General features: G+C 37.5%; 1 protein-coding gene across 1 annotated transcript; it reads left to right on the top strand.

The window, feature by feature from the left end:
* Positions 1-17,173: 17,173 nt before the first annotated feature.
* Positions 17,174-19,327, top strand: LOC115688163 (amino acid transporter AVT1I-like). Its single transcript, XM_030613921.2, has 3 exons — positions 17,174-17,489; positions 17,886-18,487; positions 18,611-19,327. Exons 1-3 carry the CDS (start codon positions 17,318-17,320, stop codon positions 19,124-19,126), a joined length of 1,290 nt encoding a protein of 429 aa, XP_030469781.1. The 5' UTR covers positions 17,174-17,317; the 3' UTR covers positions 19,127-19,327.
* Positions 19,328-23,308: the final 3,981 nt, after the last annotated feature.

The following is a 23,308-nucleotide window of genomic DNA, read 5'->3' as shown; positions in this document are numbered from 1 at the left end:
ATGGATCCAAACTCGACATATTAGAATAGGGACATGCAAATACATTTTGATATTTCTTCAAAAGCTCAACTGTGTATCTTGTTAAACGTGAATATTTACACCACTTAGGCTTCATTTATTTCAAAGCAAATAATTTTTTGTCGAAAAATATTTTCCTTATGTTTTTTTATGCTTTTGTTTTTTAGGCGGCACATTTGGATTAGTCAGTAAGGCGTGTTCCATAATTTCTGGATCCAAACCCTAGCATAGAACCAAGTGAATACATCTTGATATTTCTTTAAAAGTTTAACCATCGTCTTCGCTTTTGTTCAAATTTATGGTGATCGTCTGTTCTGCAGTGGATGGCTTGGATTCTTCATGACGGTTCCACTCACGTTCAATACCCTTCTAATTATCATCATTGTCGGAATATGAGGAACTCTCTTCATGCAATTCCGAATCACATGTGTTTTTATCATGAGTATGCAAAATGATGCCAGAGATGTGATGTAGATGGTTATTATAGATTAATGATAAACGGAATGAATGTTATTTTCGGAATCTCTTTCAATGATGGTTTTTGAAAATTGTTTTAGGAACTCGTCTTCATATCCTCGGACTTCCTTGTTCCATAAAGAATTAGGAAATGGGAAGCATGTGGATGTCCAAGCCCCAAGCATCATTATAGGCTTGGTTTGGGGTACTTTCACACATCCTTATTAAAGTCTATGCTTTATTAAAATGAAATAATAAGGACGTATTACACTATAAACCACCACGAACCAACGGCTCAAGATTTGAGGATTCATTGAGTTTTACTTATATAATGAATTGAGAAATGAATTTAAATAACGAATCATTCCCATATAGGGGGAGAACAATGAAATATATGGCTATACTAAGGGTGCGTTTGTTTCATGAAAAATATACCAATTCTGAAAAATACTTTCCAGGAAGTCATTTTCCAGGAAAATGAGTTCGTTTTATGGTGTTTGGCTAAAACCTAAAAAAGACTTTAAAAATATTTTCAATTGTTTAGTGAGGAACATCTGATGATGAAATTATCGAAAAAATTTGTACTTTTTAAATTATTTTTATGTTGGAAAAAGAAAGGCTGGCGACCGGTGGAGGGAGGAAGAAGGAAAAAGAAAAAAAAAAAGAAAGAAGAGAAAAGAAAAAATATTAACAAATTCAAGATGAACGATTCCAGAAAGTGTTTTCACCTTCTTAGAATAGAGAATTCACTTTTCTAATTTTATATATGAATGCTTTCCTTTACCGAAAAGTGTTTTCAGTTGATTTATAATTTTCGGCGAACCAAATGGGTGAAAGTCCGAAAAACGGATTCTCGAAAAATACTTACCCTCAAACAAACGCACCCTTAGTAAATCGCCCTACTCTGAGGGGTCATCAAGACTTGCAAAAGTCATAGCTTCCTCACATGCCAAGATAGTGCATATGGTATCTTCTTGGAACATCTTGGTTATATCCTCAATAGATCGTTCCTCTTCTTGCAGCATTTTGGGAGGTCCAGGAAACGTTTTGCTCAATAACGGGATGAATAAGCTCTGATTAGTCTTTCCTCTTCCAAATCGGCCTCCACAGTTACCTCGGCCTCACGACCTCCACGGTAATCTAAGCCTCTTACATTCAATCTCTTGAAAGCTCCCAAAGGTTTTCGAATATCCTGGCCATGTATCCCTAAACCTTCACCAAGGATATATTAATTTTTCATTAAAACTTTTCCAGACATGATGACAGAGTTGGACATCTCGGGGGAATGTACAATTGCTTCCATAGGCACATGTATTATCAAGACTAGCTCGAATGTCCGGTAGCTTAATACTTCTTTTATCTCGGGTTTTACATGTGGAATCACGATATCATGGTAAATCTTGAAATCCAATTCTCCATGAACGCTCATGAGCTTACCATCCACAGCATCTTACTTTTTGATGAAGGCTTGATGGTATAGGCCCAATGGTACGAATCTGTCGTGACCTACCCCTCGCAAGACGGGTTTAGAATTACTTACCCAAGAATGCAAACATCAATTGATTCATCCAAAGGGACGACTCAAAAGGCTCATCTATTCAAGGGTGGGGTGCTCCCAAGCCCCGTACCTCAGGCAGCATTTAGGACTATCCCATTTTTGTTCATTATGAGCCTGCATGTTACTAGGAGTCGCCACTAACCTTTTTTCGGGGGTTGGTTTGAAACCCAATTGGGATGTGGGAGAATCATCTCGAATCCTTGCAACCAAAGATTCTAGAAATGAAGAATTGCTTGCATTAATATTTCTATTAATGCCCTTTCGGTACCTGACTAGGTGATTGTTTATCCAAAGTGGTCATACAATCTTGATTTACCATTTTTTTCTCCTAAAGGTCTCAATGCCATTTCTAATGATCACAACATGTTTTTGTGATTTTCAATTTTAAGGTTCTAGACTAATCCTAACCTAGTCTAGAAAAGAAATTAACAAGCTGTATTGAAGGCGGGGTGGAAATTAAACACCCAATGAAATTAAAAGACAAGTTATTCTAAGTGCGATAAAGAAAAACTCGCAACTCGTCGAGTGTAAACACGATACAACACCGGGCAAAGAATAGACATGACCCTGTTGTTAAGCCTCGAGACATGAGGCCTCGAAAGCTTGCTATTGAGACTAATGTGAACCCTAAAGTGTAAGCCTATCATAGATAAGGGAATCGGTCTCTCATGACCCCGGCCACAAGAATCCTATGTTTTCACTTGTCCAAGGTCAGGTCATCAATTCCGACCATTGGATAGAAGTGCATCAAGCATTTGCATCGTGTGTTGTGCATTTATCTCATTAACATTCTCACTCTTCTCTCTTGTGCCTTTTTGTTGGGTGGAAACTATGGATAAGGGTAAGGGATACCTACCTTGTGATAATGGAGTTAATTGTATATGAGAAGGTATTTACAATCATACCATGTACAAATGGATTCCGACCAAAGAAGTGGTCTCACTATGTAAAAAATGGATTTTAATCAAAAGAGAGTCTCATCATGTAACAATGGATTTCGACTGAGAGGAGAAGTCTTACACATAGAAATGGGTTTCGACTAAAAAAAGAAGTCTTACCATGTAAAAATGGGTTTCAACTAAAAATGGAAGTCTTACCATGTATAAATAAGTTTCAACCAAAGGAAACACTCTAGATTGCAATAAGCATGCCAAATGTGTAATAGCATCACTGGGGATGATGAAGAATCCATCCATTTAGGGAAATTAGTAAAGATTTTCGAGATTGCATATAGCGAATCAAACAGGAAATTTGAGAACCCTAAAATCAAACGGAAATTTTGAATTAATTTTCAAGAAATCATTGAAGACTTTAAATGACATTCAAGCAATTGTTAATTAATTTTCGGAAAATGTCATCAATTTGTCAAAATTCCTTTAGATGACAGTTTTGAACAAGATGATTTTGGTTTATTCAGAAGAGTTTGTTAAAAATGCTAAATTGGAGTGCCTTAATGAGAAAGGTTTTCTCACAATCTCTTGCAAAAGGTTTTTGTTCCCATTCATTGGTGTGGGAATTTGATTTTTGATCACTAGAGATATCTCACATAACCTATGTCAAAGGCTTTCAGAAATATTCGTAATGAATACCTTTTGATTGATCAAAAATATATTTTCAAAGACGGTAATGTAGGCTTGGTCATGGGCTTACACAAAGGATTGTCGTTTTGAGGTCAAGAAAGGAATATTCAACAATATTTTCGTCAGGTTTACAAGTCAAGAATATTAAAGATAAGATATAATTGCTCCCATTCTTTCAAGCAGTAGCTTCTTTTGTGAAATCATTATGTCGACTCAAGGTCAGTTCCGTCACGAGTATCTGCAAGAATGCCCTTGGCCTTCTCACAGACGGCTTTGTAAGACAAATCCACGTCCCTTTGCCCTTGTCACCAAAATCCTAGCCGTGAGGGAGGCATTGTTGTCGCTTAAGCATACACAAGGCGCACCAACTAAAGACGAGATGGGAACTAATCTATGCGTAGAGATCTCTTCAGATAACATATCAGTGATGGAGTGTATATCAAGCCGAATGGAGGCTCATGGGCTGCCCGGTTCATTATGAATGATTGCAAATCTCGATTGGCCCAACTGCGTGGAGTCAAATTAAGATATGAGCCTAGAGACACTAATCAGACAGCAAATTGAATCGTCAAGGCCCACAAAACTAGTTCCTTTTCACCCAACTGGCTTTCTAAACCTTCCCATTCTCATGGTTAATTTTATGTCTTGATCTCGAAAACTTTTGTAATTCATATTTCAGATAGTAATGAAAGTTGTCTTTCCTGACAAAAACAAAATTCACAACAAAAGCCATCTAGAACATAGCCATAGTTACCAAATTTCAAACGATGATTTTTTTTTTTCATTTGGATTTTTAGGTGGACAATTGTCTTTCTTTTCCATCAAAATTGTCATGTCACGACTCAACAAAGTTAGAAACGTTATTGTAATATAATATGATTATTACTTGGTACAATCTTCTGGCAACACTGAATTGCGACAGCCAAATCCGTCCTTAAAAGTCGACAAAGGCGTCTCTAGATATTATTAGCTATGGCTCACCAATCGATGATTTGTCTTTGACTTTCATCGAGAATGTAAAACTAGAAAAAGAAAGAATTGTCACCACCTGACATGTGATACAGCTTGATTAATATCTCTCTATTATTAAAACAACTCGAAATTAAAGTAAATATAACATATTATGGCGGTACAAAAGAAAATTCATACAATCAAACCGAAATTCAAACCGAATCGAAAATTTCGGGTCTTTTCGGATTGATTTCCTTTTAAACAATAAGCAAAATAACAAATTTCTAGCGGTTCGGTTCGGTTTTGGATCATAACCTCGAAACACATTACTTGTATGGCTGAGCGAATTTTTTTTTGTCGAAACGTCGTCAATATTATTTAATCTCAAGAGTTCTTAAACAAAAAGCCTGACTAAGGGCATCCAAACATAAAAGATTTCAAAGAAATTGGGGAGATGGGCAAACCTATAAAGATGGGAGAGAATTCGAGCATTGGGTCATAGCTACCTAATCGGCTACTTAGTTTGCATAACAGCCACAATGGACCGAGGAAGCATCCTTTCATGAACAGACACCATCATTGCTTTCTTTGTCGTTTTTTCTTTTTTTCCCGTATCAGGAGTATCCATCATTAATCTCTTTTCCCTTTCTTCATCCGAGCAAAGTTAGCTCTTTTGGTCTAGACCATCATGGTCTCTCTTCCTTTCTTTGCATGGTCAAAGCAACACCAAGACGGAGTGGCACAATGGCCATTAATAGGCCATCGTTGCATTTCCTCTCACAACTCTAGAATAGGGGTCGAACATCCATTATTTTCATTGGGTCGGTTTCATCCAATTGGCCCAAACTCAAGACATATTCTAACATAATCATTGATGCCCCATTTATTTGTTAGTCTAGTTGTGTAGTCCAATCTTTAATTTGTAAATGTTCCTACGAAAATAGGGTCGACGATGTCCGACATACATTACACACCTCACTCAGTTGAGAAAGAATACTAATTGATGGAGTCCATGATATGATTAATTAGAAAAAAAATTACACCACTAATTGTGTTAAATGTAGATAGTACTATTATGTGTGTTTTGTATTCCCACATAGGACGAATACAAGAGTTCTCGAGTATGTAAGATTACACCTAATTTAGTGGAAATAAGATGGAGGGACAAGAAAAGTGTCATAATTTCGAAACTTCATTTTATTTATCGGATTTACTTTTCTAATCACTCTTTAACTATTTGTTGTTACCTATATATTAATTGGACTCGGGCTTAGAGATTCACCTAAGTTTAGAAAAGCCACTTGGTCGGTTCTTTAGTATTAATAGACAGATTGCTATCCTTCTTGTAGTAGAACTGAACTCTCAAACAATTTTTCATGAAATTTTTTTTTTTTGGTCAGATAATTTTTCATGAAAGTTCAAGGGTTGAAATTATGTTTGTTTAATGTAGAGTAATATTTTTCACATACGTATTTATGTGTCTATATAGATGGTCTTAACAATTCCTAAGTAAAGCGTGTACCAATTTCAGGAAATAATTTTCTTTATTCCATTAACTTGAGATCGGTACACATTACACCTCGATTATTAAAAATAATAAATTTTACCTCCTTAAACATACATTTCGTGGAATTGGTACACGAAATGTATAGCAGTTAAATTCTAATTTTTCTTTACTATGTTCTGAGCACATGATTTTCAAGAGAGTTACATTCTAATTTTTTGTCTTTTCAATTTCGTGCTATATTTTCCAAGATAATTGTCCAAAAAATTCTAAACTTATTATATAGCAGTTAATTTAGTCATAGACTTTTTAACTTGGCCAATTTAGTCTTAAACCTTTTAACGATTTGCCAATGTAATTTTTCTGGTCAATTTTGATCGGAAATCACTAACGTAACTGCCAACCATCCTATGTGGTACAATAGGAGTTGACGTGGATTTTTTTGTAATTTTTTAATATAATTTTGTAATTTTCAATATTTTCAATATTTTCAATATTTTCTTTTTTTTTCTTTCTTTTTTTTTTGTTTCACTGTTCATCTTCCTGGAAGGGCAGGCGGGTGCTATTGGGGCCTCGGCGATGGTTGGCACCCTAGCCGGCCACGAGCGAGGCAAGGTGAGGCGAGGGTCAAGCCCCTAATTCGGGCAAGGACATGCAAGTACTCGACAGCACTAGGTGTCACCAACCATCGCCGAGGCCCCTGCGAGTCTGCGACCTCTATCGGCCCTTCCAAGAAGATAAATAATGGAAAAAAAGAAAGAAAATAAAAGAAAAAACCAAAATAAAAACAAAAACAAAAACAAAAAAGTTATAAAAAATTCAGAAAATTTATAAAAAAAAATTGCAAAAATCATCCATGCCAGCACCAGTCGTGCCACGTAGGACGGTCGGTAATTTCTAGTCAAAATTAGCCGGAGGACTACATTGGCAAATTGTTAAAATATTTATAACTAAATTGATCAAATTGAAAAGTTTAAGACTGAATTAACTATCATATAATATGTTTAGGACTTTTTGGATAATTTTTCCTAAAATGCCATGTGCATCTCTGATGCAAAACTCGAGAAGTAACTTTATCCCTGAAATTCACTTGCATGGTCCATACTAATTGAAAAGGAACATGGAGGTTTAACAACAATAAACAACAAAATGGATAGGCAAAGTCGGAAGATAACACCTTTTTTACTAAATTGAAATGGTTTAATGCACTTCTCATTATTTAGTGAGGGAGTGAATTTCTTTTCTCATCTTTCCATATATGGTTTTTATCGGAAAATAAGGGAATAATTCATCCACATGAATACAGCAGATCATACTAAACTTGGTTGATATTGATATCGACTAAGATATTCTCATTTGAATTGAATGATCTCGACGTTTAAGGAATGCAATCTAAAATTCCCAGGGCTTCCAACTTCTCTCTCTTTCTCTCTGAAAAATACTGCACATGTAGAGCATATGATCACAGCTATTGATTGTCGAGGCCTCATAGCAAGAATCACATTATAATGGCTATAAATTTGTCGGTCCACATAAACTAAGAGTGTGTTTCGGAGAAAATTCACGATAAAGTAAAAAACTTTCCGGAAAATCATTTTCCAGGAAAATGTTTTTCACTTTTGAGGTTTACGGAATTCATTTTCCCAACTTTAACCATGCATATTTTCTTTCACCGTAAATGGTTTTCATTGACTGTTCATTTTCAGCAAAATAAATGCGTGAAAGTCCAATAAAAATTCTTCCACTCAAACAAACATATCCTAAGGGTGCGTTTGTTTCACGGAAAATGTAACGTTTTTGGAAAATGTTTTCCGGAAAATCATTTTCCAGGAAAATAGTTAGTTTTCCTTTGTTTGGTGATATGTTATCGAAAACATTTTCTGGTGTGTGGATCTCATTTGGAAAATGATTTCAATCCCATGATTTTATCTCAGGCAAAAAAAAAAATTTCGAATTTTCAAATATTTTTATTTTTAAAAATAAAAAAAGAAAAAACGAAAGAAAAGAAAAGAAATAAAAGAATAAAATATTAAAAAAAGTAAATGAAAGCAATTCCGGAAAGTGTTTTCACCTTATTAGATTAGGGAATTCACTTTCCTAATTTTATACATGAATGTTTTCCTTGACCGGAAAGTGTTTTCGATTGACTAATTATTTTCAGCGAATCAAACGGGTGAAAGTCCGAAAAACGGATTCCCGAAAAATACTTTCCTTGAAACAAACGCACCCTAAGTCTACGTAATAACTTCGGGAAAAGTGCCAAAAAAGTCCTAAACCTTTTGCATTAGTGCCAACTTAGTTCTAAGCCTTTTTTTATAACAATTCAGTCCTAAACCTTTTGCATTTATGCCAATTTAGTCATAAATCTTTTTTTGGTGCCAATTACGTCCTAAACCTTTTAAATTGGTGCCAATTCAGTCCTAAACTTTTTGTTTTTGTACCAATTTAGTCCTTCCGGCAAATTTTGACCGGAATTTGCCGACGTGGAAGCCTGCCGGCCGGCGGCCGGTCACCGGCGCCGACGTGGACAACTTTAATAATATTTTAATATTTTTTTGAATTTTTTTTTCCTTTTTTTTTTCTTTTTTTTCCACTTTTTTTTTGTCTCTCCCTCCTTCCTCTGGCCGGTTGCCGGACCAGAGGCCAGAGCCCGGCGAGCTCGACCTCGCCGGCCACTGGCGAGGGCGGCCTCACCGCGGCCTCCGGCGAGGTCGCTGGGCGAGGCTCGAGCCCTCGCCGGAGGTCGCGGCAAGGGCGAGCCTCGCCATGGTCAGGCGAGGCTCGATCTCGTCGGATCTGGCGAGGTCGAGCTCGCCGGCCTCTGGCCTCTGGCCGATCGCCGGACCGGCGACTGGCCAGAGGAAGGAGGGAGAGACCAAAAAAAAAAAAGTGGAAAAAAAAAAGAAAAAAAAGGAAAAAAAATAAAAATTCAAAAAAATATTAAAATATTATTAAAGTTGTCCACGTCGGCGCCGGTGACCGGCCGCCGGCCGACAGGCATCCACGTTGGCAAATTCCGGTCAAAATTGGCCGGAAGGACTAAATGATTGGCACCAATTTAAAAGGTTGAGGACTTAATTGGCACCAAAAAAAGGTCTAGGACTAAATTGGCACCAATGCAAAAGGTTTAGGACTGGATTGGCACCAAAAAAAGGTTTAGAACTAAATTGGCACTAATGCAAAAGGTTTAGGACTTTTTTTGCACTTTTCCCTAATAACTTCTCATCTCACTCTATGCATGATGATGACTCGTTATTAGTTTGTGCAAGTAATCCTGAGATCTCCGGCTTAATACACACACTAACATTGCGTATCAGGAGTCCACATGTTACGAAAATTTAGCCTCAGTTATAACTTCTCATCTCCACTCTCTCTCTCTCTCTCTCTCTCTCTCTCTCTCTCTCTCTCTCTCTCTCCATGATGGTGACAAAATTTCGCTACGAAAATTTAATACACACACTAACGCTGCGTATTACAATGCCACATGTTACTAAAATTTCGCCTTTGAATCGTCAGCTTGAATGTTGCATGTTAGCAACACTTGTTTGACTCTCTCTCTCGATCGATCTCTCGAGTCTCTCTTTACTCACCCACCAGGAAAACAAAAGAAGAAAAAAAACGGGGCACTGTCTAGAATGGAGGATGAAGAGAATCAGCAAGAGTTTTTATCCATCAGGATTCCTCTGATTCTCAATAAGCAGCAGTTTCAGCCATTGAATGTGGACGAAGATGCTGGCAACATCACTTTCTTCAGGACCTGCTTCAATGGACTCAATGCTCTATCAGGTTCTCTCTCTCTCTCTCTCTCTCTCTCTCATTGTGTGGATATCGAGAAAATCATATTTTTGTCAGTTGAATCGTTGCTATAAATGTTGTCTCATCTAATGAGGAAAACCCGTGAGGCATACCTCTCCCCAGGAATTTGGATTTCAGATCGCAACTTGACAAGCGAATCTTTTTTCTTATTTTTTATCCTCCGAAATCCTGGACCATATATTCCTCGAATTTTCCACGCCCAAATTCGAAAAAGACAGTTACAAAATTTAATAACGATGATTATTCTTCATAAGATTTGGATTTTTGGAGGGACAACCGTCTTTCTTTTCCTTCAAAAATTGTCATTTCATGAATTAAAAAGATAGCAAAGCCGTCCTATAAATCGATAAAGAAGTCTTTAAGTACTATAAGTAATGGCTTATCAATTGATTATTTATTTTTTAGTAGATCGAGAATGGTGAAATTAGAAAAAGAAAGAATTGTCATCAGATAACATTTGTTACCAACTTGACTAATATCTCTATATTATAAACAAATTCAAACTAAAGCAGGAAATAAAAGAGAACCGCCCGAACCGAAATGTCTTCTTTTTTTTGTGGGGCCAGGTTTCCTTTCGGTTTAGGTAATAAGTAAAAACTTATGAGGGTTCGATCAGACCCAAAACATGTAATTTGTGTGGCTGAAGGAAATTAAAGTCCATAACTTAGCATCTCTGCCAAATGGCGTCTCTCACCCTGCTTAGGTCTCTGCCTTTGAGCGTCCTTCCAACACCTTCATGAGCCGACAGGGAAGCCCCTCTCCTCCTTGCTAAGTACTCATGCGGCGGAACCCTACTGTCTCCCGTCGCCGTCTTTGTCACTCTGAACTCTTCCTCAACGGTGTGGCAGCATCGCAGACTAATCTTTGACCAATCGACTGGCAATGATGTTGGACGAAGTGTCAATCCTTTTCGGCGGTCTTCTCGATGTGCGCGAATTTTGAACATCATTGATTTGTTGTTGCGGATTGTTTCGAATTAGGGCACTCCAGCAACGTTGTTCCAGACATCGGCCTCGTCGAACTCAAATGGTATATCGTCGTCGCAAGAGTTTGAATAGGCAGTGGTTTGATGGGAGGGTGGGTACATTTAAGTGCGTTTTGCATAAGAAGTCCTTTTTGAGGCGGCCATTTTGGATGATCGGTTGCTTTGAAAGAGGCATGAGTGAAATCCTTTGACATGAGAGTCTCTTTTGCATGGAGAAAAAGAAGGAAAATAAAATAAATAACTCGATCGGATCCAAATCGTTCGTATACTGACCCGTTGACACTCCTATGACCGTTGACACTCCTAACACAAACACTGGCTTCTTAGCTAAAAGGAGCAAAAAAGCATGTCTGCTTTGGTACCTTTAGTCCAATATTAGACAAAAAGCAATTATACACCATTAATTAGAGAGAATGGGTAGTTTTAATTATCAATTCAAGGACGGATAAAGCTGCTTGTATAACAATTTCTTTACGGTGGTGATTTTTGATCTATTTTTCCAATTAAAGCATCTTTCAACCTAAAAAATTTACATAAAAACTATCACTGCAGCCCGTGCTACTGTTGGATAATGGAAAATAATTTAGACTCAATTAACTTTAATTAAATGATTAGTGTGCATTATTTGAGAGCCGACGGTAAGATAGTCATTAACGAACTATCAGAAAAAAGTTATATATGCTCAATAGTTGATTGAATAGACAACACAAAATTTGCTCGAACTTTGAAAGTCAATTATTAGATAAAACAAATTGATGTCATGTTTTACACACATAAGATAAAAAAAAAATCGGATACATATCCAATAATGTTTTCAAATTTTAGAATTATCTTTAATTTTGTCACTCATTATGTACATTTTATTTTTCTTGAAATAGTTTTGTGTTCCATTAATCGAAATTAAAGTAGAGTTTTTCAAAATTTAAATGTCGATTATAACTTGCCTTCTAGCTGTAATAGGGATATTTGTCCTACTTGTTGATTCAATACATGTTTCACTTTAGATTTAGCGTGGAATGTAACCAATCATTTATTTGTGAAAGCAAAATTCGTAATTTTCATTCTACTTTTGTGCTTGTTATTTGTTCGTTGACAGCAACATTCCAACTCAATATTTAAGCTTTATACTTTCGAATTTTAAAAAAATATATCTTAGGTTTGCTTTTAAGGAAACTTTTCTTGGAGAAAAGTTCTATTTGTCTCTTTATTAATTTTCCCTATTGATGGTAATCTTTGATGAAAGTCTTGTTATAAATCTCCTTGGAATTGGAGAAACTATTTTAGTTTAAGAAATTATTTGCCTTTTCTCATCTCACATACTGATATTGCTAGTTTGTTTTTGTTAATTTTCCATTGGTTACAAATGTAATACTTGTTCCACACATGACAAGTCACAAGGAATAGTTTTATAAACCTTGCAAACACTATATTCAAGATTCCAGACAAAGCCTATGTGTATTACAAGATTAATAATAATAATTAAAAATATTTTACATAAATCTCATAATAAACCTCAAGTGTCACGTAAATCCCAAATGTATAATCAATATTTATAAATCCTATAATTATTCGAATCCCTTTAATAAATGAACACCATTCAGACGAAATTTATCTTTCGTCCATTTTTTTTTTCATTTTTGCACTCATATCTGTGCGCGTCTTTTTTGCTACAAAAAGAATTAAAAAAAAAACCTTTTTTCTTACTCATTATCTGACATGTAAAAGCTTTTTTCTTTTATGGAGTATGGAGATCTTATCGTAATTATGCACATCCCCCGAGTGCTAGTCAAAGCTTGAGATGAGGAGTCTAGCTGGCTCATCGTTAGGTGGGGAATCTTTCGATTGCTAAGCTTAAAGGTCAAGAAGAGTTCTGAAAACATTTCCATGTGATGATATTTTTCTACTGCTTTCCATCTACACGTGAAGATTTTCCTTTTCTAAACTATCGATTAGAATTTGAATAATAGTGGAGCTGGGGTCCCAAGAGAGATTCGTGTCTTGTCTTGATATGAACTGACTCCCTTAAAATCTCACGGTTGATTGAGATCCTATCCACGTAGGCTACGTTTGGTCAGATTCGTATTGAGATGAAATAGGATAGGATAAATGGGGATTTTGAAATCCTCCACATATCCCCAGATTGTAAATGTATCATATCTTATGTGTTTAGTGCAACCTAATGTATCCCCGGATTGTAAATATATCATATCATGTACAGCCACCTCATGAGTCATGCGTGAAATGTTGGGCTCGACCTGAAGGACATATGCGATTGGGGTAGAAAGGATGATGATCTATGTGGGCCTGGCATGACGATCGTCTTTAGGCCCATTTTCACCATCACTCGTTAGAACATGATCGCGGGGCAGTAGTGATGATCAGCGTGATCGGAGGTGACGGCAATTGTCGGTGGTCGGAAGTGACGATAATTGGTAATTTTGGTGGTGGTCCTCAGTAGGCGGTGCCGGCGAAACAATATCCAATGCATCACTTTATCACTCCTTTAAAAGATAAAATATGGATTTTTTTGTTATTTTTCAAATTTTATATCCAATCCGGGTTTATCCCACCTCTTAGGCCGGATTTCTTATCCGACCTTTTATCTGGATGTATCCGGATTAATTCGATCTGGAGAACGACACCAAACACCGGATAGGATAATTTGTTATTATATCCGGACTTAAATCCGGGCTGTCAAACGCAGCATTAGAGGGTAAATGGACTCTTCTAAACAATGAACTCATCGACAATCAACTTTACTGAAATACACCCCTCACTTTGGAAAATCACACAGTGATATATGTAATGAAAAAAAAGAGAGGAAGCATTAGTCACATAATCTCTTCTACTTTCAATATCTTTTTGTCTAACCTGGCAAACTATAGATTATCCGCAAGAGAATGACTGTTCTCAGTATCCATCATGAGAATTCCAAGTCCCCTCATGCACAACTTTCCTTGTCGAAGTAATTAAGTTCTAGATAATCAAGAAAAACAATTTCTTTTTTCGTATGATTCTAGCCATTTTTCCTTTTCAAAACACACATTCTCATCATCTCTAGAGTAAAGAATTCATTAAACATAAGAGATTCCGTCCTATACGATACATCGTCATTGAACTTTCCTTGAATGTCCCAAATGAAAGCCAAGAAAAACCGGTCATTCTTTTTAAGGTTTCTTTTTCTCCTTCGGAACTTCCCTTTTCATGGTCATGTTTGCTAATTGTCAAAAGAATGATGTGTTAGATGTTGCCCGGTTCTTAGGATTTCACAGAACGCACGTCGTTTTGGGGAAGGAAGTTGTCCCTCTCTTACCTTTCTTTTGGCTGATGTCTTGTCTTCATCTATTTTCTATGAGAAAATCATTTGAACGAAGAATCGGAGCCGCAAACCCTAGTATCCAACTTTGACAAACGTTAGTCCACTAACTTTTGTCGCCTAGATACTTTGGCTTTATATTAGGTAGTGCGCACTTAATGCATTGAACCGATTTGGCTTCTTGCTCTTTAGACTCTCTCTCTCTCTTTGCCTAACTACATTGGATGACGCCGCTGATTGATACCTATCAGTATGATCTCTTCAATCTTAATATAACTGTTCCATACGATTTAAAATGCCCTTATCTGCAGATCGTATTTGCTCTTATACAATCTTTTGATGGTTATCGCACACATGTGCAGAGAGAGTCGTGGGGGTTTTTTTGTCGCACACGTGTACCATCTACTCGGACATGTCTTGTCTTTTGATGTTGTCAAGAGTTCTTGTTAGTTTTGTGCAACTTCTAACATGAGAGAAAAGATAAATCGATACTTAAACTTGAGCTTATAATCAGATTAGAAACGACATGCGAAATTTGATAACTGGCCCATGTGAAATTGAGGTCATCTTTAGTGAAGACAGAAGGAGGCAACTACTTTAAAACTAAGAATTCAGTAGACCTGATCATGAAATTGAGAACAATTCTTTATACTTACCCCTAGAAGTAGAAGTTTTAGGTCCATCAGAAAGACAAGAGGCTTGTCAATCTAAACTTGTCATCAAGTATCAAGTACCGTGGGTTTAGAAGAAAATTACAAAATATAAATCACTTACTCTTGTCGTGATCCTCCCATGAAATGTGAGAGATCCCTCGACAAAAAATTTAAGTGTCAACAAAATATTTTGGGGGACTTAATGGAATTTTTTACTTCTATATCTATTTGTTGCATTGATAATGAAGAACGAGACTTTCAAAAATGGAGGCCTAACTCCGTTGAATATTCAGGAGATGAGATGACAAGACAAAATGGGCAAAATGAATTAATCTGAGGCCCTGGAGGACTGACTTGACAGGGTGTCATTATCCTCAGAAGAAAACAAACCAAAATCAATCCTGAAACGCGGAATTCGCTGGAATTTCGAGACGCAAAATGCTAACGGAGAACCGCAGCTACAGTCCAAAATGCTGCATTTGTCGCTCACTCTGAGAGAGAGAGAGAGAGAGAGAGAGAGAGAGAGAGAGAGAGATGCCTATCGATCCTCGGGACCTTAGCACAACAATAGAAATAAAAAAATTGTAATAGTAACCTATCGATGACGTGGTGATTTTGAATTTATCTAGGGAACATAGAGAAACCCAACAAAAAAAAGGTGACGAATCAAAATGAAGATACCAGAATCTAACCTCGGGGTTTGGGGTTGTGGACGAATTTTCCCCCGTGAAGTAGAGGGAACACAGAATTCATAATTTAAACGACAACGAGTTTGTTGCCATCTGTTTTCTTGTTCTCATGTATTTTGGCTTCTTATGCATGAATGCTCGTTTTCATGTCATACGGTCTCGTGGGAGGACCTACGACCACTCCAGTCCCTTCCTCTCCATTGAACAGTACATCAATTTTTACGTACTCTTTAAACTTCTAGCGATACCCATCTAGCTACCCTTCACTATTCACTTTTCATGCTGCACTTTGGTTTGTTCTTATATATATATATAAACATTTCGAAGGCAATCCCATAGAGTTAGCTTAGTATAGTTTAAAAACGACCTTGTCGTATGTAGTGGATTAGATGAAAGGCATAGGTTTGATCCCTTGCACTATCAAGTGCAAATCGTTTCGAATTTAGGCTACTTATCCTAATTCAGATTTGCGTCTTAACTAAACTATGAGACCTCCTCATTAATGAGATTATTTGAAGATTGTGGGTATTAACCGCTAACTTGTGCTTTTAACAAGTGAATACAGATAACACTTCTTTACTCATATCCAATTAGTAGACTTTGTGTATTGGTCTATAGTCTTGTGCCAAGAAGCACGACATAACTTTCTATGATAGTGATTGTCTCAATATGTTTGAAATTTTCTCTTATAAATATGGTAACTTTAGTAGTGATAACTTTCATCATTGAGATAATAACTTTTCAGATTTGACGTTGGCCATCAAATAATGAATAAAAAAACCCCACATAATGGACTGTCGAGACCCAATCTTTTAAGAAAAAACCCAAGACAATTTTCACTATTAGTTATTAATTGCAATTGATCTAGGGAAACGACAACTAGTCTTTTACGCATCCTCATTAATCAAAATTTTCGATAAATTATATTGCGGTAGATATAGGGTTAAGGTAATACGGACGGTCATGAACCAAGAGAAACATGCACTTTCAGATCCTATATTGCATTACTCATGTTGATGAGGCAATACCACATCGACATGTCTTTTTCTTGGATTAAGACCTATTATGAGGCATGTAATGTGTGAATGATGCTTATCACACAAAATGTTTAGGTACATAGATGTCGAGTTTCAATCCGAGAACCCTTAAGGACGCAAAAATTATAATGTGAATAGGCTAACAACATCTTTCTTCTTTGAAAGGTAAGAGATCAAGATTCAAATTTTTTATCACAAGATGAGGTAGCAACAATGTTTTTCCCATTAAAGCAACTGAGCTACGTCGTGCTTGGCAAAAATGGTGTTTTATTTTTTATTTTTTTGTCGATACTTGGCAAAATAACGTTACTAGGTTAAGAATCAATCTTGAAAACTCATGATAATGGCAATAGTCCAAACTAGCTGCAGAAGGACAAGTCAAAAGACATGAGTCAACCTAACACGTCTTATTGGTGGAGAGAAGGAACAACGAAGGTCAACCGGACACGTCTCATTGGTGGAGAGAAGAAACAACGAAGGTCACGTGAAAACACACCCCAACGTTGGCAATTCCAAGTAATGGAAGAAAAAACAAAAAGACGAAATTTAAAATATGTTTCACCTTTAAAATGTGTGTTGAAAAAGAGGGCATTCAATTGCTATTAAAAGAGCAACCAGGGTTTTGAGTTTGAAGGCCATCTCCAAGTTCTTGTTTCTTGATAAGGGTTTCCAAGTCTTCCCTAGGAATCACCATTGTTATTCATACCACCACCTTCATCTCTCTCTCTCTCTCTCTCTCTCTCTCTCTCTCACTATGGAGGCGAATTCAAGTGATGGGTCATACTTGAATGAGCCTCTCTTGTATAATGAGAAGCAACAAGGATTAGCGCGCAAACTCGAGGAAGGAGACTCGAAGTGTGAAAATCCCTGTGAAGGCAACACTTCTTTCTTCAAAACCTGTTTCAATGGCCTCAACGCTTTGTCAGGTCTCTAATTGTTTTCCCCTCTCTAATTGACCACACCTTAGAACACTGTAGACTGTTGCTGTACGCGCTATATTGGTAGAGCTGGTTGACTAGTAATGTTGATGCTTAGCGCACATTCTTTTGTGTGGAACCATGGTGAAAGTGGTGTTCACTGTTCAGCTTTCGTGTTTCTGGTAACTAATCATCAGTCATGCTTTAAATTTCAAAGAGTAACCTAGAAAGATGAAGTCTTGGTGATCTCAATGAGCATCTTGACCTTAAATAATTTGAAGATTTCAAAGCCAACTCTATGTCGAAGTGTCTCAGCTAATGAATTAACTTTCACGATGTTAGTGTGGTCTATGTAGTTTATGGAGAATCTCTTTTATGCTAAAAAGTTGTGACTTCGTTACACAGGAGTGGGAATTTTGTCAACACCATATGCACTTGCATCCGGAGGTTGGTTGAGTTTAATACTTCTCTTTGCTATAGCCATAGCAGCCTTTTACTCGGGCCTGCTTATTCAGAGATGCATGGATGTCCACTCAAGCATTAGAACTTACCCTGACATCGGAGAGCTCGCATTTGGTAACAAGGGACGTGTCCTGGTATCAGTTTTCATGTACATAGAGCTATTCTTGGTTGCTACCGGATTTCTGATTCTAGAGGGAGATAATCTGCATAACTTATTCCCGGACATGGGATTCAACATTGGAGGGTTCATCAGCGGAAAACAGAGCTTGGTGCTGATTGTCGCGCTAATAATTTTGCCCTCGGTTTGGTTGGACAATCTGAGTTTGCTTTCTTATATATCTGCAAGTGGGGTCTTAGCTTCTGGCATCATCCTTGTCTCGATTCTCTGGACTGCGTTCGATGGAGTTGGATTTCATCAAACCGGAACGCTGATAAATTGGAGTGGAGTTCCAACTGCCGTTAGCTTATATGGTTTCTGTTATTGCGCCCATCCAGTTTTTCCCACGCTTTATACCTCTATGAGGAAGAAACATCAGTTCTCTAATGTAAGTAACAGCATGGTTTCCGGTTTTCCTTTTTGTCAAACTCGGCTCTTAAGAAACGGAAGCTACTGAGCGAAAGGTTTTGGGCATTTTAGTGAAACTCATCACTTATAATTTTTGTTGCAGGTTCTTATATTGTGCTTTATCCTCTGTACCATCGGTTATGCATCAATGGCTGTAATGGGGTACCTGATGTTTGGAGACAAGGTACAATCGCAAATAACATTAAACCTGCCTCTAGGAAAACTGAGCTCAAGAGTGGCGATTTACACAACCTTGGTGAACCCTATAAGCAAATATGCTTTGATGGTGACACCAATCGTCAACGCTACCAAGCAGTGCTTTCCATGCTACTACAACAAGAGGCCTTTCAGCCTTTTGATCAGTACCCTCTTGGTGATCAGCACCGTTGTTGTGGCCTTGGCCGTCCCTTTCTTCGCGTATCTGATGTCACTGGTTGGAGCTTTCCTCAGTATCACCGCATCTATCATACTACCTTGCATATGCTACTTGAAGATTACAGGCACTTACAGGACCTTAGGATGTGAAACCGTCACAATAGGTGCAATCATATTGATGGGCGTTGCCGTCGTGGTATTCGGCACTTACACATCCCTTGAACAGATTGTTGGCCATTTATAAATTCATTCCGCACTGCTATCTTCAAGGCATGCCAATGTTACTGTTTTAATAGCTTAATTAATAGAAGTTGTTAGGAGGACTTAGAATACAGACGATAGGGAATGCAGAAAGTCAGTGGGAACGAAAAACTTGTGAATACTCCATCTGTACATTCGGTGATTTTCTTCAAGGAGAAATCAGCCACTATATGCCATTCATCGAGCGCTGCTTGCCCTCTGGCGTATCTTACATCTTTCTTTTAGAGTGGGTCTGCAGGCGTGGGCGAAACTGATGAACCCCTCATTGTTGATGAAGACTCTCATGAGCCTGCAGCATCTTTGGCCATTGCTGAACCATCCAGTTCTCTTTATATATGCCTTTGCTTATCCTTTTGGCTACTCATATCGAATGAAGGGTTGTGTATTGTTGTGGTACTAGTAGTACTCAGTGGCTTATTTCACTTTAAAGTTGCAGTTTGCCTGTGTCCCTTTGTGTGAAAAGGGCTCTCCATATGCTTCAATTAGTTTTACAAGAAATGATGACGGCCCGACACCTTATTTAAGCTCCTTGTACGATCAAAGTCTAAACTATTTCTTTATTCAATCGAATACCTTAACTTTTTGAATCGCGCTTGATGTGACCCCTCCATTGAATTCATAGACGGAAAATGTTGGTACGATAACGCCATTCAATGGCTATCCAATATGATCGCATCGTGTGTCCACGTGTTTGCCAAATCATTTTACTTTTTAAAAAAAAAATCATTTATCCTCCCTCCCTCCCTCCCTTCCGCAACAATCCCACACAGTGTTTTTGCTGAGTCTCTCTACACTCCCAAATCCTCCGTTCTCTATATTCCCATTAAGGTTTGGAGTTCTTGGGTTTAAGGAAGGAGCCATGGTTTTGTCATAAAGACCGCATCACCAATGACCCGCCAACCACCAATGCCTATAACCACCAGCCAGGACCACCGAGTAGTCACGCGACCTCCAGATCTGTCGGGTCGCAGGTTGTGCCATGGCCCAGAGGTCATGTGATCCGGATTCGTCGTGTGATCTAACTGAGATTCATATACTTTGGTTGTTGAAATGTGGACCATGGTGACGGCGGCAATGGATAGAGAGGACGATGGTAACCGCTCTACCAAGGAAGAAGAAGTGGAGAAAATAAGGAAAAGTAAAGCGAAGAAAACTGGGAAAGAAAGAAAAGGAAGATAGAAATACAATGTGTTGACTTGAGAAATAAAATGATGTAGCTGTCCACGACATAATTTTGACGTGTCTTTAAAATTCATTTAACATGAAGTTCAAGTTAACGGAGACCTAATATTGAACACCATTTGAAAAGTTAAAGTATTCGATTGAAAAAGAAAAGGTTTAGGTACTTGGATTGCAAAACGGGTAGAAGTTCAAGTTTGCAGTCAGCAGTCATTACCCAGGAAAATTTTTATGAACAATCCAAAAACAACTTTGCAAAAATCACGGGGGACCCCAAAGGTTTGATTTCAAATTAGCAAAGCCACGAAGAACGAAAGGAATAACTAAAAGTAAATCAATTAGAAGAGAACAGTGTTACGAAATTCAAATCGGCATTAGCATAAATATTACAAACAATACAGAATTGTAAAGAAACGAAATTGCAATAACAAAGTCGAAATCGATACAAACGAATACCGAGGCCTGTGTTTGACACAGTTTCCTTAAAACAGATTCGTTCCCTCCAGTACGCGATTGAGGTTTCGTGAACGTCTGTCTCCCAGGATACAACGGTTGACAGCGAAGAAGAGAGCACGGCACTTCCAAGCTTCCGGCGAACTTGAACAAACTCGGAATGAACACTACCGAAAAATAGTGCAAAATGCAGAGAGAGTTTTTAAAACCAGAGGAAGAATGATTTCGATAAAAAGGAACAGAGGGGAGAGCAATTCGGGAATAATAACGGCCGATTAAATCTGTCGTTACAAAATCAATACGAATAACGGACGATTAAATCTGCCGTTATAAAATCAATACGAATAACGGACGATTAAATCTGCCGTTATAACATCAATACGAATAACGGACGATTAAATCTACCGTTATATGATCAATACGAATAACGGCCGATTAATTCTGCCGTTATAAGATCAATACGAATAACGAACGATTAATTCTGCCGTTATAAGATCAATACGTATGGGAATAACGGCTGATAATCTGTCGCACGTTATGAAATTCGTAACTGTTTGAGTTGAAAGAAAAATAAATCAGAAGGCAAAATTGGGCTCGTCGCGAGGCCCACTTTTCGGTCCTGCAATAGTGTACGCGGGATGTGCGCTCGCGCCCAAGTTTCAACTTGTCGGGCGTCGGATTTGCACCCCCCCTGCGCCTGCGCGCGAGGCAGAGAGTTTGTGCTATGATAATTACCACTTCAAATAAGTGTAACTGTATATAAAGCACTCCATAGCATTTTTTCATTTCCGATGTGGGAATAGTATTTTTCCACTTCCCACTTCCAACTCAAGAGTGTTCTTTGAGCATCAATTTCTCATTCATTCACCCATCAATTTATCCCATATTTCCAACAATCCCCCACATGAATGAAAATTGTTTTAGTTTTGACTCTGTGATAGTGTTCAACAATTGAAACCTGCATAGGATAGGTAGGTGTTACCCTTTGAACCTTTCCTTGTGAAAGTATATTTACTTTACTAGTTGTCCAGTAGACATGATGTCCTTGAACTGTCCAGCTTTCTTATGTAAATGAACCATACACTTCACACAGGAATCATCTAAACGTTTGTTCAGTTCTCATAGTTATGTTCGTTTTGGCCATGAACATCAACCTGGTTCTGCAAGAGTTTCTAAAGAATTTAGCCCTTAAATAATTCTCCTTTGAAGCGGCCCCACTTCTCTCTCACATAGGTGATTACTTAATTTTTTGAGTAATTTGTTTACTCCACTTAAGAATCATTAAAGCAAAATGCTATCCTTTCCATTACAATATCACTGTTATTTTATATAGGAATGGTTTTAGGGATAACCCCCACAGTGACATCACTAAGTTTATATAATTAGGTTGTCCCTTTGAACCTAGATCTTGGGATCTCCAGTCAACTAGGTTGGGTTTCCTTTATACTAACTTATTCTTTCATGGGCTTCAGTCCCATTCCTCTTGTCGATTTCTCAACTAACTCTCTGTTTAACCCTTTGGTTAGCGGATCCGCAATATTATCCCTTGACTTTACGTAGTCAATAGAGATAATTCCTGTTGAGAGTAGTTGTCTAATGGTATTATGTCTACGACGTATATGTCTAGACTTACCATTATACATATTACTCTGTGCTCTTCCAATCGCAGATTGACTATCACAATGTATACTTATTGGTGGCACAGGTTTTTGCCATTTTGGAATATCCTCTAAGAAATGGCGTAGCCATTCAGCCTCTTCACCACATTTATCTAATGCTATAAATTCAGATTCCATTGTGGATCCGGCTATAACAGGTTTGTTTACGGGATTTCCAAGATATGGTGCTCTCCGCTAGTGTGAACACATATCCACTAGTAGATTTTGAGTCTTTTATATCGATATCCAGGTTCGCATCACTATATCCTTCCGAGCAATTGGGTATACGGTATAATGCAGTCATAATTCGAGTATATCCTAAGTACCTGAATACTCTCACTATTGCTTTACAATGGTCAGCACTCAGATTGCTTGTATATCTACTTAATTTACCAACCGTATAGGCAATGTCTGGTCTAGTACAACTCATTAAGTACATTAGACTTCCAACAACTCTAGAGTACTCTACTTGAGAAATACCCTCTCCTCTATTCTTGGAAAGATGAAGACTATTGTCTAATGGTGTTCTAGCAATACCAGAATCATTCATGTTGAATTTTTCAAGAATCTTGTCCACATAGTGTGACTGGTTTAAAATAAGACCTTCTGATGTTCTTGTGATTTTAATTCCTAAAATCATATCAGTAGGTCCCATATCTTTCATGTCAAATCTTGAATTCAACATATACTTGGTAGATTTGATCATTTTATCATCACTACCAACAATTAATATGTCATCTACGTAAAGACACAAAATGACATAGCCATTTGTTGTCTCTTTAATGTAGACACATTTATCACATTCATTGATCTTAAAACCATTGGTAATCATTGCATTATCAAACTTTTCATGCCACTGCTTTGGTGCTTGTTTT

Source organism: Syzygium oleosum, unplaced genomic scaffold (genome assembly GCF_021117445.2).
Source record: "Syzygium oleosum isolate NSW1041296 unplaced genomic scaffold, Sole_v2.1 Sole_v2.07, whole genome shotgun sequence".
Classification (NCBI taxonomy): domain Eukaryota; kingdom Viridiplantae; phylum Streptophyta; class Magnoliopsida; order Myrtales; family Myrtaceae; genus Syzygium; species Syzygium oleosum.
This window is presented reverse-complemented; position numbering and strand designations above follow the sequence as displayed.

What these genes read in the sequence shown, in the direction of transcription:
- LOC115688163 (XM_030613921.2), top strand. Translation starts at nt 17,318, where the DNA reads ATGGAGGCGAATTCAAGTGATGGGTCATACTTGAATGAGCCTCTCTTG. An exon ending in TGGCCTCAACGCTTTGTCAG is followed by an intron (nt 17,490 to 17,885) that starts GTCTCTAATTGT and finishes TTCGTTACACAG; the next exon opens with GAGTGGGAATTTTGTCAACA. An exon ending in AGAAACATCAGTTCTCTAAT is followed by an intron (nt 18,488 to 18,610) that starts GTAAGTAACAGC and finishes TTTTTGTTGCAG; the next exon opens with GTTCTTATATTGTGCTTTAT.